We start from the raw sequence: 16,084 nt of genomic DNA, 5'->3' as shown, positions 1-16,084 counted from the left end.
AGTTGAGGAGGCCTCCCTGTGGTTCGTCGTAGACTCAGATGAATGGAGGGTATCGCTAACGCCGACTGCTCAGCTAGAAAAAGCCAGGTACACAGTGCGAATGCATCGAGGGTTCAGCGTCAAGATATGAGGGCAAGCTGTCGAGGAAGAAGGCTTACCATGTCGCTGAACCGCGTATGCTTTCAGACACGAGACTACAGGAGCGAAGTTTTCGACCTGTATGCTACACCGGAGACGCACCAACCGCACCAGTACCGTATCGACTGGGCGATGAGGGCATCATGGTGAGTACTGCAGTCGTTTCTACCATTGTCAGTGGTATGCTTTCTCGAGTAAGCACTGGTCCTGACTTGATCCCGCGCGCACGTGTAATGAAGCTCCAGAATGTGCAAGTCCACCTTTACGGCAACTGCCTTTTTCGAGCGCTGCTTTGGAATCGATAGTCGTATTCGTAGTGACCCTCCCTCTCACCGTGCTAGTCGAGTGTCCCACTTTTTTCTCGAGTTTCACGCACTCACTTTACCTGCAGACATCACGCACCAGGACAGAAGGCGGGGCCCGGGCAAGTTATCCTCCGACCGGCCAGGCGAGTGATGGCTGTCCCGTGAAACTACAAAGCAAGGACCCGTTTTGTGAAAACGACGCCTATAGAAGGTTAGACATTCCTCAGAAACCGATCCATGACACCGTGGCCTCACTGGCCGACGGTGAAACCAGCGTACCGCACGGCGTTCAGAGTGCGTTGCACGGAAGACCGTCGCTTTTCTCGTTATCGGTGCCCTGAGAGAACGGCCTGCGTCTGCTGGACACCACCGCGCCGCCATTCTGCCGAGGTGTCACTGTGGCCTTACTGCTGTGTTGAAATAATCTGGTTCTAGTGTTTCAGCGCACGCCTGTCGGAGTCGGCTCCTCTCTGGTGCGGTGTCACTGCTGCTCGTAGGGTGTGGAGGGTGAAGTGTGTCAGTCAGATCATGAAAGAAATCATCTTACTTTCATGCTCAACACCGTGCAGGACCACAGGCATCTGAAAGCAAACTCTGAGGTCAGGACAACGGTCGTACCTGTTGGCGGGAGTGGCTAATTGATGAATGCTTGCTGGTGCCCCGGGCTGCAGCGACGAAGAACGAGCACGCATCGAACGAGCTGGTGCCCCGAAGTTCACCCATCCACATAGTCAGAATTTCATTTCTTCTTGGAATACGTTCTTCGGCATCATCTTCCGGCGGATTTGCCAAGATTAGTTGAAAACACGTAAGAGTCCTAACGCCTTTGCTGCGACCGAAAGCTTAGTTCTGTTCTGTGAAAAGAACACAACTACTGGGGGGGCGGTGACGAACGCTCTCGCTCGAGTCCAGGGAACGTGGGTACAGCTCGCACGGACGTGGCACATCTAGCTTGTACCGTCAGCGGGCTCCAGCTCTACCAATGGCCAAGCAGTTCAGCACAAGCCAGTGCAGTCTGGTCTGAAATGATCTCATCCAGCGAGATTCATCTAAGCTATTTTGACTTCCCCTTCCCAGCCTGTGCTGACCGAGAAGAACTCACCCCATTGCATTTGGTGTGGATGTGTGTTTCAGGGACACGATGGACCAGACAACTGATTTCTCTGGCGGGCAGGGCCAAGTTGATTCGCAGCGTAAGAGCGCCCGGGGCTTGCTGAAACTTTTGCGGCGGACTGAGGCCTTCGTTTTGCTCTTCTATGTGGCTCTCACCCTGTCTGCATTGGGAGGAGAAGTGTTCTTCATTGTCCGGCACATGCAAGGGCGTCGGTATGGTTTGATGATGTGCTACCTGTCAATGTTATTTGTCATTTCACTGGCATCATTCCTATGCCATGCGTACCTGATCAAACGGCGCCTTGACCAGGAGCTGACCGATTGCACATCAAGGGATATATGTGGGCCCCCGCCTACCCGTATGGCATCATGTCTGAAGATCCTTCACGCCTACTCGGTTTTTGTTGCCGTACTCCTCGTCAGCGTCCTGGTACTCTTCGACTTCTGTACGGGATACACACTTTCCCATTTCAGGCCCGCCCACGCGGTGAGCACCGCGGCTCTGGCAACATTCCAGTGCGCGCTCGTGGTATTGGCGTGCACGTGGTTCGTGCTCGTCCTGTCACACTCCATCAGCGTGTCCGACGAACCTCGCTTTCCCCGCCGCAGCCGATCCACCAGAGCGCTCGAGGCACTCGGTGGGGCAGCAAGTCAAGAGAAGACGTGCTCACAGGACATCGTGCTGAGCGACCTCGAGGATCCCGTTTTCGAAATCGATGCAATCAAAAAAGGTGCCGCCGGGGTCTGGGATGTAGGCCGTCAATGTAGTGACATTTCGACGGCATGTCCTTTCGCCCCTGGAAGGAATGTGTCTTCCCAGTGGGGTGACTCAGAGGCAGCAGACGCTCATGACCATTCTAATGGAGTACAGCCCTGTGTGATCGGTCTGCCGTCCTTCACGGTTGTCCGGGCTGCCCCGGCGCATTCCTCAGCCGAAGAATGATAATCACAGTGTTCATCGCATTCCGTCAATGTTTGTGAAGTATCGCGTGGAGCAGGCTAATTAAAACTCTCCAATGACCAATCTCGTATTCGGCGTATACAGAACGGTCTTCGCTGACCATGCAGGAAGCCCATGCAAGGCTGTCGAAAACACCGACTTCGGCAATCGAAAATCGAATCCGTTTCTCTAGAACTTCAGTCACAAAGTCAATAAGATGAAATCCACAGCATCTCGTTTTGCTAGCTCGTATGCGGGCCGCCACTTTCACACTAATACCCCGTCGTCCACTTACCACCAGTCCCAGAGCGCACACACCTCTAGCTGTAGTCCGCCACCAGAGCTCCCTTCCGGGAGTGCACACTTGTCTTCTGGCGTGCAAACTGGTGGAGATTAGGTCACATCGGCATTTTTTTTCTCGGCTTCCTAGGCTCTCACCGTCGAATACAGGCCCACCTGCACAGTTTCCCGTTCTATGAGGTGCACTGTAGCTATTGTTACCCTTCTTCAGTGCTGGGCCGCGTCGCGGTCTCGATGCGACCGAAACCACATATGAAGAACAGCCTGGTGTGCAGCTATTCACAGGTGAGGCTACTCAGTAATTTGATAGGCGGAAGGGCTCTACCATGCTGCACAGTTGGACACCCCGTTACGTCCGCGCAGATTACATGTCGAACGAGCCAGATCCTGAAGACTCGCTGGAAAGGGAAGCGCGAGGGTAATCACATGAGGCTTTCCGAGCGTACAGTCAAAAGTTCTTGACGGGCAGTTAGCGCCTGAGCGCGATACAGAAAAAAAGCAGTGCGGGACAGCTGTCTTGAAGTAGTTACAGCCGAGAAATTCACATTAGCTTCCTAGCTGAGCATATCACGCCCTTGCACGATCTGGAGGGAAATCGCGCCGCAGGAAGGGTCTCTTCACCCCGTGCTCCCTGCCTCCTCCGTGTCTCTTTCTCTTCGACTTTGCTCCATTCACTGCGCAGGGTGCATTCGAGGAAGTACCCTGAATCCTATCCTTGCTCATCCGGACCGATGAAGACTCGGACGGCGCCTCTGCGGATACAGCATCACAGACTGGCGACGCCGAGGTGGCTTCTCTGTCTTCTCCGCATTCGCCTGGGTAACCGCCCTTTCCCACTCTCGTAGGAGATCCACCTTCAGATGGGGGCTTTCCAGGACGAGAACCTTCTGGAGTTCCTTGTTTCGTGTAGGGTTTATCCGAGCATCTTCTCGGACTCTGCCCATCATTTGTGCTCTTATCACCCTTCAGTTTATCTCCTCTCGTGTCAGATGTACTTGACTTCGACGTGTGGAACGTGACAACCCGCTTCGCTGCCGCAGCATTCACCATGGTTGTCCGGCGCGGTGGGTCTCCTACAGAAACGGAACACAGAGACAGAGCGTGAGGCTAAAACAGTTTCCGCACTAGGCAGGCTGCAGACGCAGTCCTGTTACCCCGATGGCAGTAGGAAACGTTACCTGGGTGCGCCGAAACACCCGACAAGCCACAGGGTCCGAATCCTTTCTTTTCTTTCTAGAGCTCTCAAAGGCAGGCAAGAACTACTGTGAAGACCGTTTATCGTCCTCCTTCAAGGTTGTTGCTATATGTATTCACTGACACGTCGCGGGACCCTGAATGCTTTACATGAAGAAAGTGAGGACACGATTAGGCAGGTGTGTGTTTAGCGTGGACGAGCAAAGTGAGGGCAATACTTCCACTATGGTACCATGCATACTAGGGCATTTACATAACAGATTGAAAGTAGCACCGACACTAGACTCGTGTAGTGTGCTTATCGAATTTATACTTATCTGCCTACTTGCATAGGTCGCACACACCGGTGCTCAACATGGCGACGCGGGCCACATCGGGGTCAGAAGGGACGTCGGACCGCTTCAGCAGACAACCACTTACCTTGTTCGATGACAGTCGCGACTTTACGCATATATTGCTGCACGCGCATCTGCAAATCAACACCCACGCGTGCATGCGACAGAATTGACACGGGTATAAATGTAGAGACAAATTTGTAGAGACTCACACCACCGATAACTAGAAGACTATGTCAGTTCATTATGGTCTTGTAGACACAAGACGCACAAGCTAAGCCCACACACCTGGGCGCTTGGCATGTTTACGCAGAACCTCCTCCTAGTAATCCAAAGAGCGCAGAAGGCCTACGTAACTATGAACACCGGCTGTCATCCTGTGGACACCGAAAATCTTACAGACTCAAGGTCGTCGCAAGGTGGTTGCAGTACCTGGACAGACTAGACGAGGGGCAGAAGAGGTGTTGTCTCACTCGGCTCAACGTCGACATTGATGTGCCTCCTTTGATACCAATTGATACGGAACGAACCATGTTGGCCTTTCACTTCCATTAAGTCAGTAGAGAGCCAACTTACTAAATCTTGCGTAATAGGATGTGTCCCGACGTTGAATCCCTCGGTCTTCAGATAACCTGCAAACGAGGAGACGACAGGAGAACGAATAGCGAATAAGGACGAAAGGAAAGTGTGAACGAAAGAAAAAATTACGAGATACGTTAAACGCATCCAAGAAAAAGTAGTCATGCAGGTTGAGGCTGACTCCTAGACAGGGTTATAGGTATTGAAACATTGAACGGGATGGTTCGACACAGAGTGAGGAGATCGGGGAGAGATCATGAAGAGAGAGAAAAAAAAACACTAGCAGGTCTCCCCTATGAGTTACAGGTCACCTCTGTGTGCAGCGTGCTCCTGATGGTTGACAGGTATCACGACTAGCAGGCAAGTCGCCTCATACAACATACACATGTATATCACTGTATATAAAGTAGTGAATGCCAGCAAATACAGATTCATTCGAGATCGGAGAAGCACATGTAAACCCATCTTGGTATTTGCACTGTCATCCTTTGAGACTGACAATTCGCGCAACGGCAATAGTAATTGCCTGAAATCTGTGGGCACGAGTGAGAACATGTCTGTGTGCTGGTACAGGAACCCATGCCTACGACGCGATGAAGAAACTCACTGAAGAAAAGAGATGAAGCAGCAAAGGCAAGAGCGAGCTGCACCTGGGCCACCTCAAGAGAAGTAAGGTTTTCGAGGAGATCCTCTCCATCTTCATTTTTCTTCCGCAAGATCCGAAGATCTTCAAGAAATGTACGCACGCCTCCCAGTTTGCTTCTATAATTCGAAAGAACGGTGAGAAACTCCTGCGAAACCATGACGGCGACAATAGATTTCAATGACTTCCTAGTTTCTTACTGGCAGCCTGTCCTTGGCAAGTGTTATAGACGGTAGAGGAATCCACGTCCTTTAAGGGAAAACGGGTGGGTAAGTAGACGTGGGGTACAGGTAAACGGGCCACACCGGTACATTAGATGCAGAGAGCCAGGACCCCGGGTATGTCACGCAGAGTTCCCTACAGAAATACAGCGACCGTACAGGAAGGATGTCTTCGCATCTGTATTTAGAGAGAGGTAAGACAGACAAATCGGTAGTGAGGGTACAACGGAAGACAGAAGTCAATGGGAGACAGTTGAACAGAGTTGGCACAGGGCGGGCCGGTTAGGAGGGCGCGGAGGCAGACTCGCCTCTTTCTTGAGTACTGTACGGCTTTTCAGTGCCAAGCTGCTACATAGTTACGTGCCTGTCACCCTCGGCGACACATGCCGCAAGCAAACCCTCTTCTGCAGACAACCGCGAAGACCCGTAGCATTGCTGACTTTCACATCCTTAGGATACGCGGATAATCCGGAGTGACCCGGAGAGGCGATCTGAACTCTTCAAGAAAGCAAGTGAGGCTTTTCAAGGACTCGAGAGTAAGTACAAGAACGGGCAGAACCGTGAATGGGAGCATGCATGGCCGGGAGATCCACTCCAGCACTCGTGACGAGAATCGTACAAAGCCTTCGGTTCTGCCTCCAACAAAGGTGCGACGAAGTACATAGAAGGGAACGCAAGCGAGGAAGTCACTAGAACTCTTCAAATTAGGGTAGCGTAGTTTCTACGCAGTGACCGAATGAAGCAGGGCGCGTGGCAGATAAGCATCTGCATGCAAGGGAAACGTCGGCGGGGGGTTCGGTGTTTGCTTCGTCCCGCCGTAGATTGGCCTGACGATTCTTACCTTCGGCGCTAAAACCCTCTGTACTTTTACTTTACTATGTTCGGGCCAATCAGAACATTCGGGTTTGAGTGGAGTTCCGGCCTAGCTTCTTCGCTTGCTCTTGCCACCTATCGATCAGACAAAACTTGTCTGCGACCCTGCGGCTTCCTCGTCTCCTCGTTGCGTAAGCGGCACAAGAGCATAGAGTACTGTCGGCGTACTACGGTCGAATGTCGTACAGCTCATCTCGTTCTGCCGCGGCCGTCCCTGTCCGAAACGAAGATGGAGGCCGAAGACTCACTGCGGGACACCGCTAGAGATACCTCTCCTTTGGACAGTGCGCACACTTCTCGGTCTTCTCAGCACCGTAGTGGGAGGGCGGAAAAAGGCGGCCCAGATTTACTACAGTTGCCCAAAGCGCATGTAGTGAGAATTGTCAAATCGGTCCTCCCTCCCAATGTACGTCTCAACAGCGCAGCGGCTACAGCTTTCAATCGATGCTCCGCTGTATTTTTACTTGCTCTCGCTGATGCATCATCAGCTGCTTGTGCAGGAAAGAGGAAAACTGTGCAGCCCTCGGATGTCCTAGCAGGCTTAAGGTCCCTGGGTTTTGATTCCATTGCTGATACCATCGAGGAGAAAATGCGCAGTGACACTGACATGGAGAGAAAAGGCGGCGCCCCGACTATTCTGGATCCGGCTGCAAGCACGAGTGAGCCACCGGTGGCTGACGAAGGTGTTAACAATGTAGAAGGAGACGCAAACAACCCAGTTCACGAGAGTCCGAGCGGCAACCAGGACAGAGGACAAGACGATGAAAGCTCAGCGGAAGAAGAGACCAGTAGCGAAGACGAAGGGGAGGGAGCAGTCGAAGCAAATGATGCATTTGAAGCTATCATGGAAGTGGTTGACGATGTTCTTGCTGACGAAGGGTCTCAAGTGCAAAATGCCCAGCCGGATCCCTATCTCTTTTAGATGGCAACTGTGTCGGGTTGAGAGAGACCTCTCTAAATTTCTTTTCCTGCTTACGCAAGTGGTCCCCAGGTCCTCTGTCCGCCCCTCTTCGTTTTGAAGAAGCGTTGGGGCTCAAGAACCGGGAGAGTTGGAGTATTGCACGCGGTACACACTCCGGATGGGCACAACATTCTCTCTATGTTTCGTGTTTATGCCCTCACAGGTGCAGTATACCACGTCTTGTGGGTCTCTCGCGGAGCCTCGCGCCAGTACTGACAGCCAGTTTGATTCCCGGACTGTTCTTTAGTCCGTATCTCCTTTGTCATTCTATCCAAACTAGGGAGGTGATACAGCTCCGGTTAAGGATGGCAGCTCTTTCAGCAGCTGTGGAGCTCCGAGCTGTTTGCTCCCAAGCCCCTCCAAAGCTGATGAAGAGATTATGTTTAAGGTTCGCACTTTCGGAAGTTCATGGTAATGTGCTAAACGACTGGCTTGACAGTTTGTCCATGGCAGGACCCTCCCCTGCTTATACATACAGGTGTACTGTGCCAGCCAGTCTTCGCATGAAAGAAGTCATGGGCTTATCGCCGAGTCTTTTATAATCCTCACTGATGGTTAGCTCCTGCGACCTACTTCGTACCCGGTGCTTTTTCCAGTGTCGAGGCCCTTTCTGTCAACGCTTCTTATGAATGGACCGCTGCTGCTTGGCCGCGCTGTCCAAAGATTGGGGCGTCAATGTGTAATCTGTTCATATGTTGCCAACCAATTTTGTGCACCTCAGCCGAGATTTCACGCCGTTGTTATGTCACTGTCGCAAGTGGGAATGAAGCTTTGTCCAGAGCGGCGTGTAGGCTGGGACACTTGGGATGCCGTTTCCAACCGGACTCATTATCTGCATGAATCGGCGTTGCTGACTTGGGATAGAGAATCTCAATGCTCTCTACGCTACTTCGCTCTGCGCGCCCTGCGTCCGTCGCGGTTGCTGCAGTAGATGGCAGCGGCTCGCGAGCGAATTTCGGCGACATTTGCCTTTCACTACATGGGGTTTGGAGTCCTCTCTATATCCTGAGCACACACCAAGAAGAGCGCAGTCATTCCTTCACCCGAACCCGCCAGTAGCTTCCTGTTCCCGTTCTTCCATTTCAGGTTCCCATTTCTTCCCGGTATTTTACGAGTGACAGCCAGACACCATCATCAGCTCTGAGAGACCCTGTTTGCTGTGATCATCAGTCCGGCATGTACTGCGAGGGAGGAGTCTGCCGAAGGCCCCTTCCCATGCGGGACAGGAGAGACTGCTGAGGTTTGCAGTTAGCTCTTACTCGCGACAGCGGTTATACGCTTGTACGACAGGTAGCTTCCAGAGCGCCGCGAGTACCAGATTTATAGGTGAGCCTACGGACTTAGCCCTCTAAAAGTGCGGATGGCTCACGTCAGCCGTGGCATTCCAGGCTGCAGGCTCGTGTCACGTTGTGGGAACTCGAATGTGTTCGGCGGATCGGGTGTGCATTATTTCCATGAAATCACATACAGGGACATATGTTGAAGCTTTGAAAGAGAAACCAAAATTCACCGGCTCTGGTCTGTACCCTCCGTCTTCAAGAAAGCTTCCCGTGAAAATCAGCCCTGCGGCAGTCTCCAAGAAGTATGACCGACAGCTGGGTAGAGTTTCCTCGGGAGCTGAGACACTTCGCCATACCAACACTCCGGAGTTCAGCAGCAAGGCTCCTTTCCCGCATTCTTCTTTACAGGCCGAACCCACGTATGCGTTTAATCCTTATCGCGATACATGGGCACCTGGCACTTTTACCTCTATTGAAAAAACCGCACCTGTGGCGTTTTCTCCGTATGCCACAAAAGTAACTGGAGGCGACACTCGAGATAAAGACTGCGACAGGTCAGCGCTAAGAGCCGATGTTCATTCAGTGAGGATGCTGGCACCAGCGAACCGCATTCCTCTCGCTACGGCGTTTGCAGTCCGTGATTGTCCTGAGGACGTAGTCCCTATCCTCACCGTAACAGACGCATCCAACATCCGTTCGTACTCCAGGCTTTGTGGGACAAGTTGAAGAGCCGACGTGAGATCTGACCGACGCGCCAGGTTCGCGGACTGGAGTCCTTACAACTACAGGCGGGAAGTACGCTAGACCCCCACCGGCACACAGCTGGAAGCAGATGCAGCAGTTACTGTCTGCAAGTTCCTGTCTCGCGGCTCGAGATTGTTGCCCACCTTGTTCTCTCAGAAGGCAACGCGTAGGAAAGCCGTACAGTGCTGTGCATCGACTGAGCCAGAAGCCTGGCAACCTTTCTGACGTAGGCAATACAGAACCGAGAACTAATCCGGAAGGACTAACGGGATAGCACAATCTTTAGCGTTGCTGTTGAATGGCGTGTACTCCGTTCAAAAAAGCATCAGCTATGACTGCCACGTTGCCGCGTCTCCGTGCAGGCAGCTCTGTCTCCGCCCTTTTCCGTCCGACGGGGGCGCATGCCTGGGGGCCCGCCTGCCGTTCAAAAGAGCCTTGTTCTCTATCCAGCGCGCGGAGTTTATGCAAGGTCTTGTCTGATGGGATGTCTTTGCTCAGCGCCCGCTAATGTATGCGAAGTGTGACTTGCTGAATCGCTGTCCGCCACTCGAGCGCGCCACTGTCGTCCTCATGGAATTACGTGCGAGGCCGAGCAAAGGAAGCGTCGGTTTCCCCTCTGTCGCATCGGAGAGGCCTTCGCCAGTTGCAGGTTGGTGTGAACCTTTGTGATGTGGTGTGGTGAGTATTCTTGTACACCGGGAGGGACGGTTTTCAAGAACCCTTCGCCCGAGGTGCCCTGTGCCGTGTGGACAGACAGTTGCCAGTAGCGTGTGCAGCTAGCTGGGTCGGTGGCAAACTCATGACTTTATGTGGTCCCTGGTCAGTCTAAATACTGCCCCGAGTTCTCCTTCTGACTGCGCTCGCGAAGCACTCGGGGATCCTGCCTTCTTTTCACCGGATCATCGCACGCACAAGCTCGGATGTCTGCGGGCTGCTTTCTCACCCCAACGTCTAACTCGAACACTCACCGTCTTGGGGCAGTAGCCTGCTCGACTGAAAATCTTTCCGCGGACATCCCGAGACTAAAGCTACCAGTAGTTTCTTCGACCCTCCCTACGCGTGATGTTCACACGAGAAAACCCGGAGTTGCAGTCTTTCTAAAGGAAGAGCGCGGGGGTGCCCTGCTTGGCCGGCTGCGTTGTTTCGGAACTCAGAAGTGTACACCCAACCCCTGGGGCTCGGGGTTGTACAGGCAGGTCCTTCAGAAGGGCGAACTGCTGGTATAGGCCTTAGCTTGCCAGCAGCTAAGAAACTCCCGACGATCCGGGGCAACTTCTTCTCGGGTCGGCCTGAATTCGGCGTTCAAGATGGCGCGGACGAGAACAACAAACAAGACCGCGCTCACACCGTGGAGGATAGCAAGCTTCGCTCTTGGCGTCCTCGCAGTCCAACTAGTTGTGAGCCACGGTAACCGGGTGGCTGAATCGGAGACACTGATTGTCGAGGGGTTGAAGGACGAGGATTTACGAGGCGTTATTCCCACAAGCAATTCAACTGCCAACCCCACTGGCTTCCAAAAAGACCCTGACGAGGGTACCTCTAAAACGAGCTCGCAATTACACTACCCGAGAGATCCCGCCATTTCGGTGTCTGAACCGGGTACGTTCTACGGCCGGATGCTCCAAGCCGTGTCCACTTTTTTTTCTGATCCTGAGGGTGAGGCTGACGATGATACGGGCTTTCTGAGCAAGCGCAGAAAGTCTTTCCTTCAGCCTGCTCGCCAGCCGCAGGTTGAGTCTCTCGATCTGCAGGATCCCGAAGCCTCCAGCGACCTTCTTGCCACCTACCAAGGTATTCACCGCCTCGACCTCCCGTCTAACGCGGGAATCGATCCGCCTCCGAGTGCCCCCGAGGAGCAAGAACCTGTTCCAGCTGAAGACGTTAGTCCTCCAACATCGCCGCCTCACCCTTCACTCGACAACGGGCTTTCTCAAACTAAGTCTCCGCGGCCGGGGCTCATCGACTGGGGAAAAAGTGCCTGGGACAGCATCGCCTCCTACCTATCTCCGGCAACGGGACGGGCAGGCGCTGTTACCTCGGCTTCAAACGAGGAGACAACAAATTACCTGAGACAACAGTCGAGGTTCTCGGCCCCTCTTTCTGATGCTACAAACCAGGACGGCCCACTCCCCGACGACAGAAGGCTGCCTGCAGCTGCATCAGAATGGGAAGCCAAGGCACGAAGCGTCATTGATCTGTTGAGCCAAGCGACGGATGTTTTCTCGCCGTCTAGTAGAGCAGCCGTTCCAGGTCTATCTACGGCCCTGCCGCCGTCAGGTCAGCAGCCTATGTCACTACCGGGAGCGGCAAAGACTGTAGTGGACGCCGTGTCCCGCGCGGCGGACTTAAGCGACTACGTGGGCAGAGGCCCGACCCGCTCCTCCCAGAGGCTTACAAGCTCAGGATCCACTCATTCGGGAAAACCACATATCAGCTTGGACACGCTGCGTCATACAGACGGCATAGGGAAAACGTTTGCCCAGGGCGTGGACGTTGGCGGAGCCGTTGTAGACGTGTTAACTTCAACTCAGGAGCTCCAGCAGGCACTGCGTGACTTGGATGTCGTCGGACTTGCCCTCCCTGGGCGCTCGCAACAGCATGGGGCACAAACCCGGGGTCTCAATATGGGTCCCTTGATGAGCGCCGCAACCGCAATCCAGCGGTTCGCCAACTGGTCAACCGCAGTTGACCGAGCCATAGACACCGGCAGGGACTTCACGCAAACTGTGTCTGACGCTGTACGAGCCCTCAGAACTCAGCCCCAGCTAGAGGGGCACGCCACATCGAATTCGTACGTCGAGGAACTTGGCAGAGGCAGTGGGAGTAGTGCGCCCATGGGGCATAGAGCTGAACAGTCTCCAACAGAGTCTCTTGCTGACGCAAGGCATGCCCAACTAAAAGCGGAAGCCGTACCTGAGGATCAGGGGCTAACATCACAGGCGTCGAGGACAACAGTTCATGAAAGCAGTCATCACGAGAGCCGGCCGGCTTCCGGAGACAGTCTGGCGCTCGCATCCCGGAGTCGTCCTGACTCTGAAACCTCTGTCCAAGATAGCGCCATTGCCCGGCAGCTTCTGCAAGGACCTTCAGCTACTGGGAGGCCTTTGCGCATCTTGGAGAAAAGCGCAGCAGTAATGGAAGACGTGGCGGGAGCGCTTGAGAGGACTAGCTCCCCGACAAGGTCGTCGGCCGGGGGCTCTGGGGAGTACGTCGTCTCCTTGGCAAGAGATCTGTACAAGCTTGCTTCGTTTCTCTTTGAGATAATGGACGTAACAGTTTCAGTTGCTGACGAGTCGATGGACGCTGTGCAGTTACACAAACTTGTAGACTCTTACCAGTCCCTTGCTGAAGATGGTTCTCTTGCTGCTATAGGCGTGAAGCCTGGGAAAGTTCCGTGGAAAGACCTGGGAATGCCAACAGTGTCCTGTCTGAAGAAAGGCATGACTTGCTGCATTCCGGCAGCTGCCGTATCAGACTGGAAGACAAGACCAGTATTTCTGCAGAATGAGAAGCGGCGAGAGTGTAAGGCAAATTTCGTGACCAGAACGAGTATGCTCTGCGCGACGACGCCTTTTGAAAACAGCAAATGTGGTATAATTCATACCAGTACAGCGGATTTCAACAAGTATGCTACAGTGCTTCCAGTGGCGGGGTTCAGCTCTACAGCCCTGTGCGAGTGCGAGATGCCTCGAAAACGAACCGCCGAAGGGCTGTCACCGGTCAAAGGCAGCGCATCCTGGACAGCGGCAGGCAAGGCTGTGACACGGGATCTGCTGAAAGAAGCTAAAGAGGGATGGCATCTCATCAAAGGCATCTCGAAAACCGGGAATCAAGTCCTTGATATCGTGGACCACACTCTGAACCCACACCGGAGTGCGATTACAGGCATGGCTGACGTGATGACGAAGCTTGTCGTTAATCAACAACTCCAGAAGATCGCTGAAACTGCGGATCCTCGGAGTGCCGTTTTCCCTTCGATATCTGTTGAGTTGCTGCCGAAAGTTCCCCTCCTTCACTCCCTTCCTTCTCTTCCTGCTCTGCCGGGCCTTCCAGTCTTCACACCTCTCTCACGAACACTCAGTGGCGACGTTCGGAACGACGCCAAGCATTGAATGCGCGTCCAGCGAGCTACAATACGAGGTAACAGGTTTCTGCCAGCATTTTGTTGGCCTTGTACTGGTCCACTGGGTGAGGTAGCAGCACATGCCTCCTTATACCGGGCCACCACCACGGTTGCAAACGACGGCTGACAAGCAACTGTCCAGATCCCGCGGGCCCTGCCTCAGGCCTAGCAATGCGAACGAATGAGTAGCGAAAGAACCCCAACGAGAGGGCTACACAACGTCGAGTGCCAAGTACTTGAAAGCTCCCAGGCAGGTACGGATATCCGTGTACGGTTGGGCACGACGTGACTCAGCCCCCGGCCACTTCACGATTCCCGGAGAATTCTCGTTTTCACAGTCCGTCTGTTTATCGTTGCGGTGTGCGGCAACGAAAGATTCTTTTTTTTTTGCCTCAGCTCCCGTCATCTTGAGTGCCGGGCTGAGAAGGGCACCATGTGAGGTGTCAGTTGCTGAGCCCATTCTTGTTCCGCAGGGTTCCACGTTCTCGGCGCCGCATCTCGTGTATGCGGTTATGAATCAGGTCTCATCGACTGAGCTGTCCGTTGGATTCAGTTTAAGGCTGCTTTGTAAAGCGGGTATAGCTGCTAGGACGCAGCCAGCCACCGAGCACCATCAGTGCCACCCCCCCATCAGGGCTGGCGAGCCTTGTCACTTTCTCGGAGCGACGCTGCTATGAACCCCACGAGGGTCGGTGATGGTGTTGGTACACAGCTCGGAGGGCGCTGTTGTGTAGGCCCGACAGGACCGCGCCCACATATCCCCGCGGGGTGCAGGCGTATGCTAATGTTGGCACCTCCATCTCTGGTGTGCGAACTGTGATGCCTGTTTCCTTGACAGCTGATAGCCTGAAGTGTCTGAGCTCAGCCGCAAGCTGCTGTACCTTCACTGTCCCGGCTAATTGTAGCTACTAGCGAGAACTCGTATGCAGGATGCTTCCAGCAACATACGAACACGGCAGTGCCCACGATGGTTCCTCCTCGGCGGTTGATTGAAAACCACTGAATCGGATCGCTGCAAGAAAAAACCGAGAGGGACGCTAGTCTAACGTTCTTCAGTTGCCGATCGCCTCTTCGTAGCAGATTTCGCAGCTGGTCCTCAGGGCTAGTTGGCCCACCAGCTCATGCTCTACGCGTCACAGGACGCTAGGCCCGTGTAAGTCCCGCATCCATGTGTATAACATCCAAGAAAACTGACACAGCCAGTCTCCAGAAACCGGACGGGGTACCCACCCGGACACCAGCTCTTCCGACAAAGAAAAAATCCACGTCCAGAAGGGAAGGAACAGAGTAAGACCGGAGACGCGAGCACCGCGAGACACTACACAAGTCTCGCTGAGTGCGAACACCAGCGTGACTGAAGAAGGACTGCATACACAGTATTTCTAATGCAGCTCGTGTCGCGCTGGTATTCATTCCAGACGAGATCACGCGTGAGTCGAGTGCCTGCCTTTGCTCCTCCTGTGTCCCATACATAGAAACTTTCTACAAAAAAACAGGACAAAGGAACTATCTAACAGGTGGGCATCAGCGTGGCCCGATGGAAAGATTGGGAAATTGAGAGAGCAGACTTGTTCGGCAACAGCAGTCCAAACCAACAGCAGCGGACAACGACAGCGACAAAAAAGAGACGAGACGACGGCGCAGCAACGGCAGCAAGTGCAACAGCGAATCAGACGAGAGACAGCCAGACAGCCGCGATCTGAGAACGAAATCTTGTCTTTGCACACGTGTGTGTGTACACAATGAAGACATAGATATATATAACGACGCTCATGCATCTTGGGCCCTTCCCGGAGTTGATAAACTGCGTAAACGCATGGATACACAGATCTACACAGTAACAAAGGCAGATCCGTTTGCTCACCTACAGCTAAACGCAAAAAGTTGAACGCCATGAAGTATAGAAGACAGATGAGAGTGCAGGCCAAGTACTGTGGCACTACGCCAGAATGAGGAAAACCCGTGACATGCGGCGCACTTTCCTCGCATACAGGCCAGATGCGCCGATCCCCCCCGCAGCCACTGTCGATCACTCGACACTTCTCGGAATCGGCGCGCTTCAAGAAGATGATCTATACTCTCAAAGCACGCGTTTGCAATCATTTCAACGAGCCGTCTTGCTCCCCCTATGATTACTGAAATGAAAATCTCCAAAAAAATATCTCGCCGCGTTTTGAAAAACTAGAAACCTTTTCATTTGATTGAGCTGCACTCAAGAGGCACGCTCACCACATCTCTTCCACTCCTGCTCAGTCGCAATATCGCCTGAGGCGCGCAAACGAGATACAATATCGAGAAAGATAAAAACCGCAGCACGCCCCCCAGAGTAACTGAA

The 16,084-nt window shown here is 53.5% G+C and overlaps 5 protein-coding genes across 5 annotated transcripts; 3 read left to right on the top strand and 2 right to left on the bottom strand.

Moving 5' to 3' along the window:
* Positions 1-42: 42 nt before the first annotated feature.
* CSUI_004938 (uncharacterized protein) lies at positions 43-2,499 on the top strand (the record flags this gene model as incomplete). Its single annotated transcript, XM_068065119.1, has 2 exons — positions 43-284; positions 1,578-2,499. The coding sequence occupies 2 exons, from the start codon at positions 43-45 to the stop codon at positions 2,497-2,499; spliced, it is 1,164 nt and encodes a 387-aa protein (XP_067922904.1).
* A 199-nt stretch (positions 2,500-2,698) lies between these two features.
* Positions 2,699-6,796, bottom strand: CSUI_004937 (sas10 utp3 c1d family protein). The gene is made up of 4 exons (XM_068065118.1): positions 5,512-6,796; positions 4,902-4,957; positions 4,411-4,459; positions 2,699-3,869 (listed from the first exon to the last, which is right to left on the bottom strand). Exons 1-4 carry the CDS (start codon positions 5,705-5,707, stop codon positions 3,364-3,366), a joined length of 807 nt encoding a protein of 268 aa, XP_067922903.1. The 5' UTR covers positions 5,708-6,796; the 3' UTR covers positions 2,699-3,363.
* CSUI_004936 (nf-yb1 protein) lies at positions 6,485-8,373 on the top strand. Its single transcript, XM_068065117.1, has one exon. The coding sequence runs from the start codon at positions 6,646-6,648 to the stop codon at positions 7,561-7,563; it is 918 nt and encodes a 305-aa protein (XP_067922902.1). The 5' UTR covers positions 6,485-6,645; the 3' UTR covers positions 7,564-8,373.
* A 1,670-nt stretch (positions 8,374-10,043) lies between these two features.
* CSUI_004935 (uncharacterized protein) lies at positions 10,044-14,271 on the top strand. Its single transcript, XM_068065116.1, has one exon. It carries the CDS (start codon positions 10,934-10,936, stop codon positions 13,736-13,738), a length of 2,805 nt encoding a protein of 934 aa, XP_067922901.1. The 5' UTR covers positions 10,044-10,933; the 3' UTR covers positions 13,739-14,271.
* Positions 14,272-15,040: 769 nt separating this feature from the next.
* Positions 15,041-16,082, bottom strand: CSUI_004934 (uncharacterized protein). The gene has a single exon (XM_068065115.1). The coding sequence runs from the start codon at positions 15,642-15,644 to the stop codon at positions 15,174-15,176; it is 471 nt and encodes a 156-aa protein (XP_067922900.1). The 5' UTR covers positions 15,645-16,082; the 3' UTR covers positions 15,041-15,173.
* Positions 16,083-16,084: the final 2 nt, after the last annotated feature.

Source organism: Cystoisospora suis, assembly GCF_002600585.1.
Source record: "Cystoisospora suis strain Wien I chromosome Unknown contig_2366, whole genome shotgun sequence".
NCBI lineage: Eukaryota > Apicomplexa > Conoidasida > Eucoccidiorida > Sarcocystidae > Cystoisospora > Cystoisospora suis.
Note: the sequence above shows the minus strand (reverse complement) of the source record. Positions and strands in the feature narration are given on the sequence as shown.